Source organism: Suillus subaureus, assembly GCF_016647635.1.
Source record: "Suillus subaureus strain MN1 chromosome Unknown BJ212scaffold_4, whole genome shotgun sequence".
Taxonomy (NCBI): Eukaryota; Fungi; Basidiomycota; class Agaricomycetes; order Boletales; family Suillaceae; genus Suillus; species Suillus subaureus.
In genome coordinates, this window is record NW_024538560.1 from 1,395,366 (window position 1) to 1,409,236 (window position 13,871).

Sequence of the window (13,871 nt, forward strand, 5' to 3'; positions counted from 1 at the left end):
CTTTTTCATTGCAAATGCAGCTTGTAGACTGAGCACAGATCGTGTTATTGCATTGCTTTACAGGCAATAATGGTAAATCTGTTTCCTGCGAATGGCGGGGGGGTTATATAGGCTGTAATGCCTGAAAGCCATTTACTATTTAATATAGTGTAGCCTCTGAAATAAGCAAATGTCTCCCTCAAAATTGCAGCAGCGTGACTAAATACATCACGTGACGTTGGTGGTGTTTGAGTGAGGCCTATCTTAAATTCTGGGAAACTTTTTCCTGTGAAGTACGTAAAATTCTACTTGGGCGAACAGCTCCCATGTCTGCAGTCTCAGGCATTACAACGGCGCCCTACAATTCACTTAGCTTGAATCATGTACATCGATGAATCTGAGCTCTTCGCTTACTTGGTTGGAGCGGGCCAGTTATCGAAACCAAGGTCAATACCTGGATAGTATACGTCAGTGCAATCACTTTCGCGGCCATTACCACCACTCACCCCAAGGAGGCATGGTGAAACGTTTCTGCTTGCCACCCGCAGCTACACCGTCAAGGATTTTGATGTCCTCTGGCGTCAGCATGTTGTATGCCTTTAGTGCGCCAGTCAAGTTAGATTCGATACGGGATGGTGACATTGATTTGGGAAGGATAACTATGTCCTTTGTCACTGCATTCAGATCCGTCAGCTACCCCTCTCTTGCGCAGGGCAAATAATAAGCATGAACACACGCAGGTAACCGAGAAGGACGTCAGACGTGCTCTTGAGACCACGCTTCTTCGCAATCTCAGTGGCAGACTCATCGGTCAACAGTGGAGCGCCCGTCGAGCCGAGGGGCGAGTATGCTTGTGGAACAATTTTCTTTGACTTTAAGTAATCCAGAAGTTTTAGCTGGGGATTGTACAGGTGAAGCTCGAGCTATAAATTTCAATGGTCAGTTTCGAATGGGCGTCGTTGCGTCGAACGTGCCTGATTAACAGCCGGTATGATCTCAGCTGTGGGCAAAATCTTCTCGAGCATCATCTGGGAGAAGTTTGATGCGCCGATTGCCTTGACTTTACCCTTCTTTACCATGGCCTCCATAGCCTTCCATGTGTCCCTGATGTCCCGTGATTCATCGATGTCAAATTTTCCGTTAGGGTGCATCGGCATAAGAGGGTGGTTCCCATTCACATTCAGCGCGACAGGCCAGTGCACGAGATAGACTGATAGATGAGACGATTTATGTCAGTCAAAGCAGTTGTGCTTGAATAAACGCGGATCCCACGGTCAAGATATGTTGTTCCCAAGTTCGCAAGCGTCTGGTCAAGAGATTCCTCAACGCGTCTATGGTATGTACCCCAAACCTTGCTGGTGACCTACCAAAGCCGCCTCCATAAAATGAAACGGAGTGAATAATACGGATAATATGTTATACGCACAAACACATCCTCTCGCGGAACGCCCGATGCAAGCAGACCGTCGCCAACTGCTTTCTCGTTCCCATAAAACCTTCCGTGCGGTGCGCATATTAGAATCATTTCACAATCAAACCAATGCTCCCTACCAAGCACAATCAATGTGTCTGTAGCCCGCCTTTAGCCCATGTTCCACAGCGCGGGCGATTTCACTAGCATTGGGTTTCGGTTGCCATGTTCCTGGGCCATTACTAAGTCCTACATCTCATCTTCAGCTAACAAGTTGGAGAACTCACCGAGTCCGATAGCAGGGATGTTCTGTCCATTGTGGAGAGCGATGAGATGAGACGACATGGGTAGCTAGAAACCTTGAAGCTGAGTCGGTACTGGTCATCTTCGTGATCGTGAGATTCCGAATTCAGAATCAGATTGAAATCGGATAGTAACCTATCCCCAATTGCAACCATATAATCTGGTTTTCGAGAGTGCGGCGTTTGAGGATGGCATCGATCGACCAGCGACAGTCTGAGGACGGCAGCACGATGCGGGGTGTGTACATGGATTTTTGCGAGACCAGCGATAAAACAAAGGCATCCATACAAGGCACAATGAGTCCTATGCCATTCGACTTGTGAACCGAGCACTGAATAAGAAGCAGCAGTAGCATCGCCCTTTCCACCCCTCAGGCTATTTCTTCCGTATATTTATCTGTGCGGGCCTGGTACAGTCCTTGGGATGAAAGTCTGGACGTTAGGGCGCTCGAGACCGATACTAAAACTGAAGTAAAACTTCAACCTGAAGCTGCCGTAGACTCAGGTGATCGTTGTGAGTGATTATGTAATCAGGCGGTTTAACGTTTGGCGCGTCTTGGGTCTCTCGAACAAACTGCCGACACGCTGATACTGCATAAAGCTGCAGTTCCTGTATAAAGCCTTCATCAAACACGCTGAATTATGAACGTTTGAACACCGGGCGCGATGCTAAAACCAAGCTCGAAGCGAGCACGTACTCTTTGCATCAGACTCATCTGGAACCTCGCGGAAGAAATATATTATGACCATCCGATATCGATCATTTGCCGCATCACTCCTTAGGCACTATCCCAAGATAAGGATCAATGTCTACTCTTCCACGGAAGGCCTAGACTGTTAGGTGCACATCATCAACAAGGAACATACTCGGAATCTATGAATTCTCACCTCCGAACGCCTCGATAGCTGCTACTATCTACTCCTTACGGCGCGAGAAATTGAAACTCAATTCCTCGAGTGCACTGTTGACCATTTCTACACCTAAAACATACACCGCGTGATCTCAGCGAATCACGAGTCGTTTTTACTCCTCCTGCGTCTGAGATTTCTCTTCTTCCTCCGAGTCGTCCTCACGTTAGCTCAAGCGACGTGTATCAATTATTCAGTCTGGTCGTTGTTGAGGGTGATGAGAGGAGATGAGTTGTGTAGACTTAGAGACGTTGATGTGATACCATGGTACTTATTCCTGCAATTTGGATGAATTCGTCATGACAGCCAGTGACCAGAAGCATCTCAGGATGTAGATTCATGCCTACCCTTTCCACCAAACCAAAAGCAAAGGTTACATTGTGACGCACCAACCGGACAACGAATCGTGACACACAACCAGAAGCCCACCAGCGCGGACAAACCAAGTTCAAGTTGTCTTTGCCAATTACAGGGCAGCATAAAGAAGATAATAAACGCCTTCAAGAAATAGCAGAGACGACTGTGGCTACCATTGAAACTGGGACGGTTATCGTCAACAATACCCCACACAACATTATTCCCAAAGTCAACTTCACGAAGGATCGCACTGATCATTATGCCCCAAATTCCCAGCTTTATGCCTGGTCGACTTCTGGACTACCGACCAGTGCTAACCCCTCCTCTGCTCATGGATGCGAAATCTCTGCCCTGGAGATGATGAATCTCCAAGGCGCAGCTGCTGTATGATACTCTATCAAACTCGAATTCGGGAGGCGTGAGTATGCCAGGCTTACCGAATTTTGGAGATGCGACTTCTCCGGGAAGAAGATTCTTGATTGGTCTTGCAATTCAAGAACAAACCACTGTTCGTTCACCCACACTTTTCTCTCTCTCATGACAGACACTACTTAGCAGTTCTACAATCACCATCGCTGCGGCTTCACTATACATTCGTCTACGCCCCTTCGGCTGATAGAAGTCACGATGCGAGAGAGGATGTCGAGGGTAGCGAGGCTATGGAGAGAGCTTTTGATTGGAAATACTGCTCGATTCAACGCGTCCTTTGATCAAGTGATGTTCGGTATTGTTGGAGATCTGGAGACATTCATGACATTCATGTGTTTAATCCTAGCAAGTACAACGAGTTCGGTAACTGTAGAATATGTGTACATATATCTGTGAAGAACGATGAGGCGTGCGTTAACAGTGGCAGCAGAATAGTCAATTTATCCACAGGTTCGAGACAGAAAGGCTGAGTTCGTACACGTTTAGGCCCACATAGCCTTGAACTTTTCATGGAACTCTTCGAGCGCACCATTGACCACTTCGAAAACTCTCCAGTCCGCACCTGACACTCCTTGCGGTCTCTGCGAATCACAAGGCGATTCCCACTTTCCCTGCTCCGGCTTCCAAGACGTCTCCTCTTCATCCTCCCACTGGACTGGGTCAAGGGATGCATATCCACTGTCTGCCTCCTCGCTGAGGTCTGCATTCTCTAGCGTCGCACCTTTGTCGTCGGCGGACCTCTTTTGAAGGAGTTGCTCAAGTACCCCACGCACAGTCATTAGCGTGAGGTCAAAGTCCTGCAATAAAAACCAAACTTCACCCCGTCTGATTGCGTTCGCAGCGGCAAGAGCCGCCACCTGTCCGTGGATGTAGAAGTCAAGGAGGTATGCGTTCAGCGCGTATTTTCTGCTTTCTTGATTAGTTCTCCCAGTGATGCCTTCGAACGATGGGATGGTGTGTTCGTTCAGGCTCAGTCCACGGCGAGCCGTTTGAGCGAGGTCATGAACACTGTCGAAGTGATCATCGTGGCCCGAGTTAGCGACAAAGAGCGACCGTGCGACAACACGGATCGCGGTACGGTGAAGATGGTCGCGAATGAGTGACGGTTCATCTTCTGCAGTACCCGATATATTCCTTTTGCTAAGAGGCAGGATATGATCGGGCCCAAGGTCCTTTTGGTGCTGAGTCCCGTAGGTAAGGGCATATCCGGTGAAAATCTGGAGGATTTCACGCTCTTGCTCTATGAGCACGTCACGAGCTGTCTTAGACAGTGGTGGCAGTACGACCATTGATGGCGACTTCTTGACCACCTTCGTGATGTACTCTTCTTTCATGCAAGCAGAAGGCAGGTACCGCCGTCCAAAGAGGTGGGCCATCAACTGGATGAAGTCGAGCTTCGCAAGCCTCAGGCTAGGTTGCGCACAAATCTTATGGACCACGCCGCTGCGAAGCAGAGCAACTAGGGCCAAGTTACTGGGCTCCGTGTAATACAAATGTGCGGCTATTCCAAAAAGATTGAGCGGCTTCCCCTGCTCATCGAGCAGACGGGCACGACGCAAGTAGTCGATTGAGAAGCGTAGATGGTGTAAAAGCTGGTGTTTTCCTTCCTCAGAGCCAAAACTGACTTGTGGGAGGCGGAAGAGCCGCTGCACAGCAGCGACAGCAATCGTGGAATAATTTGAACCTTCCAGCAGATTGAACAGGCGCACGACGAGAGTTGATGTTACAGGGAAACTGGCAGAGAGGGATGGCAGTTTCGAGAGTACTAGTCTCTGTACCCTGCTCATGGGAAGAGCATAGAAAACGACTTTACCCAGGGTGTCATATCCTCGCCGTCCAGCGCGTCCCGCACATTGTCGATACTAGGGCCATCAATTAATGACGAATAAGTGAAACAATGGGAAACGAACCATGAGTGCAGTGAGGAAGGGTGAGTCGCCGCAGAAAATTGAAGTTTTGGTCGGGGCGTTGATACCTAAGGCAAGAGTGCCTGTAAATGCAGTCTAAGGTTAGCGACCCTACAAAAACAATGGAACACTCACCCGTTGCGAAAATCACGCGCACGAAGCCACGGCGGAAGAGGCTTGATTTGTTGTCAGACAGTGGTGCTACGTTGGAAAAAAACTTACCTCTCAACCAGAGAGCGATACCCTCTGTTCATACCAGCATGGTGAACAGCAATCCCACGTCTCAAACATTTCAATGCCCATTCAGGTGGAGAGGGTTTTCGCCTCTCAAGATCAGCGATATCCTCGTCAAGTTCTGATGCAGTGTACGAAGTACTTTGACCAGCGAACGAGAAGTCTGGCAGGGGATCGTCAGGTCTGAAGGATGCTTGCCATTCACTCGTGTCAGCGCGCCTATCCTCTTCATCGACCTTGTGTTTCAATGCTCGTACAGCTTTGCGTTCCCGCTCTTTTGCGCCTTGAAGGTATGCATCATATTGTGCCATTTTGCGTTTCCATTCCGGACTACTTTCCCGCCATTCGTCTTCCTGGGTCTCGAGCACGTCGTTCAAAATTTGGGCCATTTTCTCACAATCGCTTCGATCGAATGAGAAGAAGATACCGGGCTAAATGAACAAGGACCCCATGAATATAAAGAAGGAAGGTTTGTCGGGTACTCACAAGGTCCCCTTGTGCGTGAAGATCGGCGACCAGATGAATGAGATTGTAGGCAGATACAGCGCGATCAGGTTGAGAGTTCAACACTCTGTCTGGGACGCGAGATAAAATATCATCTTGAAGCTGGGTAATGACGCGCGACAACGGCGTCTCGGAGTCTTGCGAATCAAACGAAGATAACAATGGCGTGAGGTGTTGTTTAAGAGTCTCCTCGTATCGGATTACGTCCTTCTGTTGAAGCAGTTTACTAGAGGCAAAAAATACCGCGGGATCGAGGGAAACGAGAACAGAGGGCTGAAGGGCTGTACATGTGCTTAAAGCACGATATAAATTCAATGCATCCATCGCTTCCAACGCGAGATCAGAGGGGAGAGAACGTGCGCTGGTCGAAAGAATGGACAGCGGATGCAGAAATCGCATCCTTTCTGTAGTCTTGTACATTGAGAGGCCTCGGAAGGCATCTCTTGGCTTCTCGTGAATGTTGTAGTAGAACTTCCTCAAGTGCGAATATCGATGGGGATAATGCACGAATTTGTGCTGGAACCCACCCGCTTTCTGAACGCTTTCGAGCCATTCGTTGAACCTTTCTGGAGCTCCGACCGTGGCAGACAGACCTCTATTCATGCGAGAATCAGTACATGATTGGTTGAATACAAAAGTGACGTACATGACAGGACAAGGGGACAGGAGCAGGATCTGTTCCCAAACAGCTCCGCCCTCCTGCTGGCCGATTGTGTGGATCTCGTCAAGGATGACACTACAGTAGAACGTGAGAGGGAGATACACATGTATCAAACTGATATTCGTACTATTTGAGCCGTGGGGTCCACATCTTAGCGAGTGGAGGAGATAAAAGCATGATCGCCAGGATCTCAGGGACGGTGACAAGGATTTGGCAGTTCTGCGGATCGTGGACTCGGAAGTCACGGGAATGGATCGCCCAGCAGCTACCTGGAGTTGAATCAGCGACGATTACTCCTTGAATACGAGCCCACGAGTACTCACGACCGTTGAGATCCTTGCTAAACCTAGCATAAATCTCAGCTGCAACCTGAGCGACAAGGGCTTTCGTGGGCGCAATATAAACGAGTATCCCGTCATCAGACCCTCGGAGAACCTCCTCCATAGCGTAATACGAGATGAAGGTCTTCCCCGCACTGGTAGGAGCTACAAATAAATGAGTAGTTGTTCTACCTCCGAAACTAAGCATTACTAACCTACGACGAGAAGAGACATATTTTGGTCGATAGCGTCAAGCACCTCACGTTGCCACGCATCTGGCTTGAAGGTCACTCTTGCGTCAGCCTGACTATCCATGCTCCTATCCATGAATTCCCCAAATAACCGAAGTTGCCACACGATAGGGTGCTCCTGCACTCGCATAAAGTCATAGACCGCAGTCTTGGTTTTGGACTTGACCAGCTTGACGAAGCGAAAACTTAGTGCCCTGTCATCAACCGAACCTGAGACCACGAGACTATCAATGTAGTCGCTGAAGCCAAGGGCAATCAACACGCTCGTGATTGCATTAGCCATCTCTTTTGAGCTAAAGCCAATCTCCCAAACTTCCTTGATGAGACGCATGAGCAACAGAGAATATTTGTCGCGGCTCGTCGAGGAGTCTGGATTAGCGGAATAGATCCACTCTCGGAGCAGGCGATGCATACGATAGACCCGAAGTTCCGCGCCTACTGATGCCTCCCTAGTTCGCGGATTGCGGGCAAGAACTCGCAGGCACTTTTCGAGGCCAGTGCCATCCAGGCTTTCCATCTCTTGGACGCGGGACGCAATCCACGCTGCAGACTCAGACGCTTGTTTAGATCCCTTCTTTGCAATATTCTGTTCACGGATAGCATCGGCTTTTGACAGCTTGCCGGTAATTTTGCTTGACGAACGAGCATGAACTTTTGGCTGAAGGTCCGTGATAAGTGACAGAAGTCATGGATACTTTACCTGAGTACTGACCTTCGCGTTGCGCTGATTTGCAAGGGAGGCTGCAGTCGGTATTTTCACTTGTTCGAGGACAGCTCCCAATGCACCTGTCAAGGTGCTGGCTTGGTCATGCAAGGTCTTCATGAAGCGTTGGTCCGAACGAAGTTTCCGATTACGCTGCCATTCAGTCATCGGTGCCGTAGCATCTCCTCCGAGGTGCTTGGGCAGAATGGCCATTCTATGGTTGTGCCAGTGCTGCGTGTCAGAAAAGAGCGTGTCCTCTCGGGATGTTTTATTTTGAGAAGAACGAGCAGATGGGAGGACATCAGCGGACTCGTCACTAGTGCTGCTATCGTCCCACTCCTCAGACTCTTCTCCGCTAGAAGCGACAGGTTCTATGGGATTGGGGCGTGTGACGCTCTCTGTGGCAATGTGGACGGCAGAAAGCTCCTCGTCAAACACTGGGTTGGAAAACGGAAGGAGCTTGAGGGGAATTGGTATCTCATACGGCTCGTCAGGAAGGAAAGATACGCTCAAACACGAAAAGTTGAGGTGCGGGAGCTTCAACTCAGAAAAGATATCTTCTGCATTTTTGGCCACAGCGGGTCCCAGAATCTCCGTTAATGATTGAGCTGGATGCTCGGAAAGATAGCGCAAGACACAAAGGAATACACGAATATCAATGTCGAGGGATGCATCATTTGCTACAAGGACTGCTTCTGTTGCTTGAATGATGCGAGGTAGGAAGGATTTCATCAATGTAGTGAAAAGGTCAGGTTTCATTGGCGCCAGGCGCCGCGCTCGATCCTGGACAGAGATACTCTTGAGAAGAAGAACGTGGATGATGAAAACAGCAAGTAGCGATGGCTGAGTGTCGCTCTTGAATGCTAAAAGATATGACAATCCAACATCCTTCAAGGTCGCGCGGAGATCAAAGGAAGATAGGGACGCCGATGCTTCACTGAGGACGCAGCTGCGGACTTGATCGAATGGCCCTTGTTCATGACTAGCAAGAATGTCCATGGCAGCAACACCCGCAGATAAAACAGCACCAGGAAGACGCCCTTGATGGCTTAAGCGTAGCTTTGATTCGAAGACGAAAGATAATATCTATAGCATGACCAACAATCAAGTAAGAAAATAGAACAGGAAGGAAAACGAAGTGTGACCTTGGTATCCTTGAAATCAGCACCCTGGAGCGGCGCCATTGCCAAGCCACTAGCCAGCAAATCGAAGATGAATAATCGTTGAACGAGTATTTGATGGGCGGCGAATTGTCTACCGACATCTTCCTTCAGTATACCGCCGTCATTGACCATGACAAACATTGGCTATAACGGAGTGAGAAGAAGTAATCATATCTTGTGGGACTCATACCTTCACTCGAACACGATAATCGACCCAGTTTTTGTCGGAGAGACTTGCAAAGGTGAAGGTATTCACCGAATCCAGCGACTGGAGGTGCTTATATAAGAGTCTCCTGGCTAGGGCTCGCGATGCAACAGCAAACTCCGACTCGCCCGCTCGCAGTACTAGGTGTCGGTTGACTAAGACATTATCAATAAGATAGACTCGGATGGTGACATGGAGAAGTGGCCTCACCGTCAAAGAAAACGATATCAAAGTTAGCTGATCGATTTCGAAAGTTTTTCAGTATGCATTCTAGTGAATAGATCGCATGAATGATCTGAAATGATGGGTCTTCAACAGCGCCACCGTTCAAGTCATGTCAGAGAAAAATATCTGTGCTAGACCTCAGTGACGTACCATCATCCTTCGCTAGTGCGAGCAGACGATCATCAAGCACAACTTGGAGTAGGGAATGACCTAGGATGTAGATGGGCATCAACTTGAAAGTTAGGACGATTAGCAAGTTAAACAAGTACCGTCAATTACAAAAGGTTCGGCACCAGCATAGTCTCCTATGAGGTCCATCCAGCGCGCGTTCCTACTTGCAGGTGCGAACCAAGTCGAATCGATCCACTTCAAAGCTCCTACAACAGTGAATGATTTTGATGGCTTGGAGCCCTCGATGGCTCGCTCGATATCAACTTCAAACTCCTCAAAATCCATAGTGCGGATGGTGATGTAAGTAGGAACCGAGTGGTCTACAGTCTTTTGCTGCTCCGACTATTTGTTTCTGCCAAAGGAGATAGCCAGGATAATCGCCTCGAGGCGCAATCACCCAAGAGATCGATGATACGGCACAAGACTGAGTCAAGAACTGGGCGGCGCTTACTCGCCTAATACAGAAGAAAACTTCAAATTGGAGTTGAAATTGGGAGACTCGGCCATTGACAACGTTCTCGGAAGCGCCGCTGAATTGACTCGATTGAGTTCAGAATACTTATCGATGGCAAGAAACTTTGCAAGGATCAAGAAGCAATTGGACAATATCAAATGATCGTGCCCAGTTGAATCTTCTTTCTGCACATGCCTGTTCAAGTTATGCATCGATATCCGACGATTCTCCGTCAATATTCAATAACGAACTTGTTGGTCGCTAGGTGCTTGGCAGTGCTAGGCTGGCACGTAGGGTCATGACCCACGAGACAAACGCGAGATATTGGAATCTCAGGGAAGTAAAAGCAGTATCAAACGATGTGTTGCATATGAAACTGTGAGTTTTTAAAAAACTCGGCCTCGCTGCGGACTTTGCATTCAAATTAGGCGTGATACCTCCGCGCACTTGACCGCATTTGGATGCAAAAGTTCGTGCGAGGCCAAGTTTTTACTACTGTGGTTTCATAGTATGTAACAAACCGTAAATGGTCGCGTGGATGACTAGCAGCCGGGAAGATATCGACGATATCGATAAGTACTTGACTGGTACCATTAAGATTCTTCGGTCCATCCCGAGACCATCTTCAATATTAATGTGATCGTGGACTCGGAGAAGTAAACTGAACTTGATCTTATCAGGCTCAGCCGCTCGAGTTGACCACACTCTCACTGATTATGGGTATCAAAGCATCTACTTAGAAAGAATGACGAAATAAAGGTGCCCAGAAATGAAAAGATTCAACTTCCAGCTGGACCCTAGTGCCCGTTGATTAACAATCATATGGCATTCGTCTATGTATTCGGATCAACATCAGCTTGGCCATCATACGTGCAGTCGCACCGGTCGGTCCGTACTGACAGTCGGGCCGCACGAAACGATATTCGGAACTAGCTGATGCATTTACGTACTACTATGCACATTGTACTATATCACAATCACTTATGGCGCCCGAGACCTGGCAGAACATCTCCCGAACCCACGTAGATATGTTATCTCTGGGCACCGCGTGAACAGAGATTATCTGTGACTTGAAGATGAGGCAGGGATCATCTGATTCTGATGAAATCTCACGATGGTCTCGTGCAAGTCATAGTCCAGAGCCGGCATGGAGAGATAACATCGCGTTGTTAACCTCACACCGTCTCTAGTTACCTATGGCATCGCATTTCACTACCCTTAATAATGGCCAGATCATCCCTGCAATCGGGCTTGGTGAGCTCTTGAACTCAGCTCAGGGTTGATGACTGACTGACAAGTTGGACAGGAACGTGGCAATCGAAACCCAATGAAGTCGCTCGCGCCGTCGAACATGCGCTGAAGGCAGGCTATAGACACATTGACTGTGCCTGGTAGGAAACGTTTGTTGATCGTGAAATAATCCTAATGATTGCTTTACACTGAAGGGCGTATGGGAACGAAAAGGAAGTCGGGGAGGGTCTGCGTGCATCGGGCGTTCCGCGGGAGGAGGTGTTTGTGCGTACGACATATCTCACGGATTCATTACCCTGTTCATCTGGGTATTGATAGATCACCAGCAAGCTTTGGGGTACATACCATAGACGTGTTGAGGAATGCCTCGACCAGACACTCGCAAACCTGGGAACAACATATCTTGACCGTGAGATCTGCATTTCTCAGGTCTTGTTTGACTGATGCTGACAGTCTTAACTACCAGTTTACCTTGTGCACTGGCCTATTGCGATGAACCCGAATGGGAATCACCCTGTCATGCCGATGCGCCCGAACGGAAACCGTGACATCGATGAATCCTGGGACCTCATAGACACCTGGAAGGGTATGGAAGCCATGGTAAAGAAGGGTAAAGTCAAGGCAATTGGTGCATCAAACTTCTCCCAGACGGTACTCGAGAGGATTTTGCCCACGGCTGAGATCATCCCGGCTGTTAATCAGGTGTGTTTGACGTAATGTCACCATTCAAAACTGACCATTGAAACACGTAGCTCGAAATTCATCTGTACAATCCTCAGCTCGAACTTCTTGAGTACTTGAAGTCGAAGAAAATTGTTCCACAAGCATACTCGCCCCTTGGTTCGACCAACTCTCCGCTGTTGGCCGATGAGTTTGCCACAGAGATCGCAAAGAAGCATGGCCTCAAGAGCACGTCCGATGTCCTTCTCGGCTACCTGCGTGCGTTCATGCTTGTCATTCGCCCCGTGCAATATAGTGATGATTGACGTGTCTGATTGCAGTGGCGAAGGATATCATTGTCCTTCCCAAATCAGTGACACCATCCCGTATCGAGTCCAACTTGACCGGCACGCTAGAGGCATACAGTGTGCTAACACCAGAGGACATTAAAATCCTCGACGGTGTAGCAGCAGGTGGCAAACAGAAGCGTTTCATTATGCCTCCCTGGGGTAAGTGTTGATAATAGCGGCGAAAATGATGGTACTGAAATGTGCTATCCAGGTATTGACCTTGGCTTCGATAATTGGCCTGTTCCAACTAAGTGAGTGGTAGGTGCAGTCATTCATTGATGTATATGAATGATGGTAGGTAAATGGGAGACCACCACTGTAACATCTGAAACAGACATGAAACGGTCTGCATCAGTAGAACTGCATAGATACATTTTCACATCATTGACTGGCCGACACACTGGCAAATGAATGACGGGAATGAAAGAATGCAACGCGATGGTGAGATGGCACAGCCCAGGAGTAAGGAAGTGCCTCCATTCACACGATGGGGCAAACCGGCAGGCGATACAGTTGATCTTGTGCATGTCGGATGCGGTAGAATTTTCGGATCGGAGCAAGGATTTAGCGGGTTATTGTAAACAAGCGTGCGACCACTTTGCAAGACTGAAAGTACTCCTTGAGGGTATGGCCAGTCGTCCTCGGGATAGAAATGACAGCTCATCACTTGTCAAGACGATAGGTGATACATACATTTTGATTGCGTATGTGCCAGCACAAAGAGAAGGATCATGATGGTTAAGTGTGACCTGAAGGAGAGATGCACAGCTCGTAAACTCATCTCATCATCCATACTAGGATTATCATGCAGGTTTGACCGCGTGTGTCCGTAAATATATCACGAGAGTCCGTGGGGCAACGGTTGGCCTGACGAGTCACAGATGGCGAAAAGACCCACACATGTTGAGGAAGATTTCTAGACCGACGCAAACAGATCAAGACTCGAAGATTCTGGTAAATTTCCTCAATTCGCCCAGCCAGCAAAGTAAAATCTCGAAGGATACCCAAGTAGTACTTATGGTCAAGAGCCCGAGAGCTGGGAAAGCTGAGGTTAATTGTTAAACAAATCATTCTCTGGACCTGTGTGATGCGTGCACGCTAGTCGTGACTAGTCATGACGGCAAATTGACTTTCTGCCATAAGCGCATGAGTCCGTCCGGTTCTTACCGTGCTTTATGCAACGCCAAGTTGTTGCATTCTCATGTGAACCTGAGTAAGGGCTGCACCAAGAGAAAAAATTCAGCTGTCAGTGGCCTTGTACTCTTGCGGTTACTCGGATTATCATTATAACGCCAACGGAAAGTGAGATTAAGTTAGGTTAGGTTACCATCGATTCAATATTGGATCACGGAAGCGAACGAGAGTTAGACTGAGTTAGACTAAGCAAGTCCAGATCCTGTGCAAACCTTGACGCCGAGTCGGGAC

At 48.4% G+C, this 13,871-nt stretch overlaps 3 protein-coding genes across 3 annotated transcripts; 1 reads left to right on the forward strand and 2 right to left on the reverse strand.

Annotated features, from left to right (window-relative positions):
- Positions 1-173: 173 nt before the first annotated feature.
- Positions 174-2,216, reverse strand: BJ212DRAFT_1326705 (NADP-dependent oxidoreductase domain-containing protein). The gene is made up of 9 exons (XM_041334614.1): positions 1,678-2,216; positions 1,531-1,621; positions 1,406-1,475; positions 1,252-1,342; positions 954-1,189; positions 716-902; positions 486-653; positions 394-433; positions 174-337 (listed from the first exon to the last, which is right to left on the reverse strand). Exons 1-9 carry the CDS (start codon positions 1,733-1,735, stop codon positions 325-327), a joined length of 954 nt encoding a protein of 317 aa, XP_041197855.1. The 5' UTR covers positions 1,736-2,216; the 3' UTR covers positions 174-324.
- Positions 2,217-3,826: 1,610 nt separating this feature from the next.
- On the reverse strand, positions 3,827-10,097 carry BJ212DRAFT_703338 (uncharacterized protein). The gene is made up of 15 exons (XM_041343864.1): positions 9,830-10,097; positions 9,711-9,770; positions 9,546-9,644; positions 9,321-9,490; positions 9,113-9,274; positions 7,977-9,053; positions 7,229-7,922; positions 7,017-7,178; positions 6,821-6,962; positions 6,679-6,768; positions 6,015-6,627; positions 5,517-5,959; positions 5,430-5,470; positions 5,298-5,377; positions 3,827-5,249 (listed from the first exon to the last, which is right to left on the reverse strand). Exons 1-15 carry the CDS (start codon positions 10,014-10,016, stop codon positions 3,870-3,872), a joined length of 5,400 nt encoding a protein of 1,799 aa, XP_041197856.1. The 5' UTR covers positions 10,017-10,097; the 3' UTR covers positions 3,827-3,869.
- Positions 10,098-11,381: 1,284 nt separating this feature from the next.
- Positions 11,382-12,701, forward strand: BJ212DRAFT_1444789 (NADP-dependent oxidoreductase domain-containing protein; the record flags this gene model as incomplete). The annotated part of the gene is made up of 8 exons (XM_041338004.1): positions 11,382-11,439; positions 11,492-11,576; positions 11,631-11,700; positions 11,755-11,845; positions 11,903-12,138; positions 12,189-12,375; positions 12,438-12,605; positions 12,658-12,701. The coding sequence occupies 8 exons, from the start codon at positions 11,382-11,384 to the stop codon at positions 12,699-12,701; spliced, it is 939 nt and encodes a 312-aa protein (XP_041197857.1).
- Between the last annotated feature and the right edge of the window lie 1,170 nt (positions 12,702-13,871).

Bases quoted from the DNA above. Each gene is read 5' to 3' on its own strand.
- BJ212DRAFT_1326705 (XM_041334614.1), bottom strand. From the start codon at position 1,735: ATGTCGTCTCATCTCATCGCTCTCCACAATGGACAGAACATCCCTGCT. The intron at 1,343-1,405 runs GTGCGTATAACA...CGGCTTTGGTAG, and splicing joins TTCCGCGAGAGGATGTGTTT to GTCACCAGCAAGGTTTGGGG. The intron at 1,190-1,251 runs GTGGGATCCGCG...CTCATCTATCAG, and splicing joins GGGAACAACATATCTTGACC to TCTATCTCGTGCACTGGCCT.
- BJ212DRAFT_703338 (XM_041343864.1), bottom strand. From the start codon at position 10,016: ATGGATTTTGAGGAGTTTGAAGTTGATATCGAGCGAGCCATCGAGGGC. The intron at 9,771-9,829 runs GTACTTGTTTAA...TCTACATCCTAG, and splicing joins CGAACCTTTTGTAATTGACG to GTCATTCCCTACTCCAAGTT. The intron at 5,471-5,516 runs GTAAGTTTTTTT...CAACAAATCAAG, and splicing joins TATCGCTCTCTGGTTGAGAG to CCTCTTCCGCCGTGGCTTCG.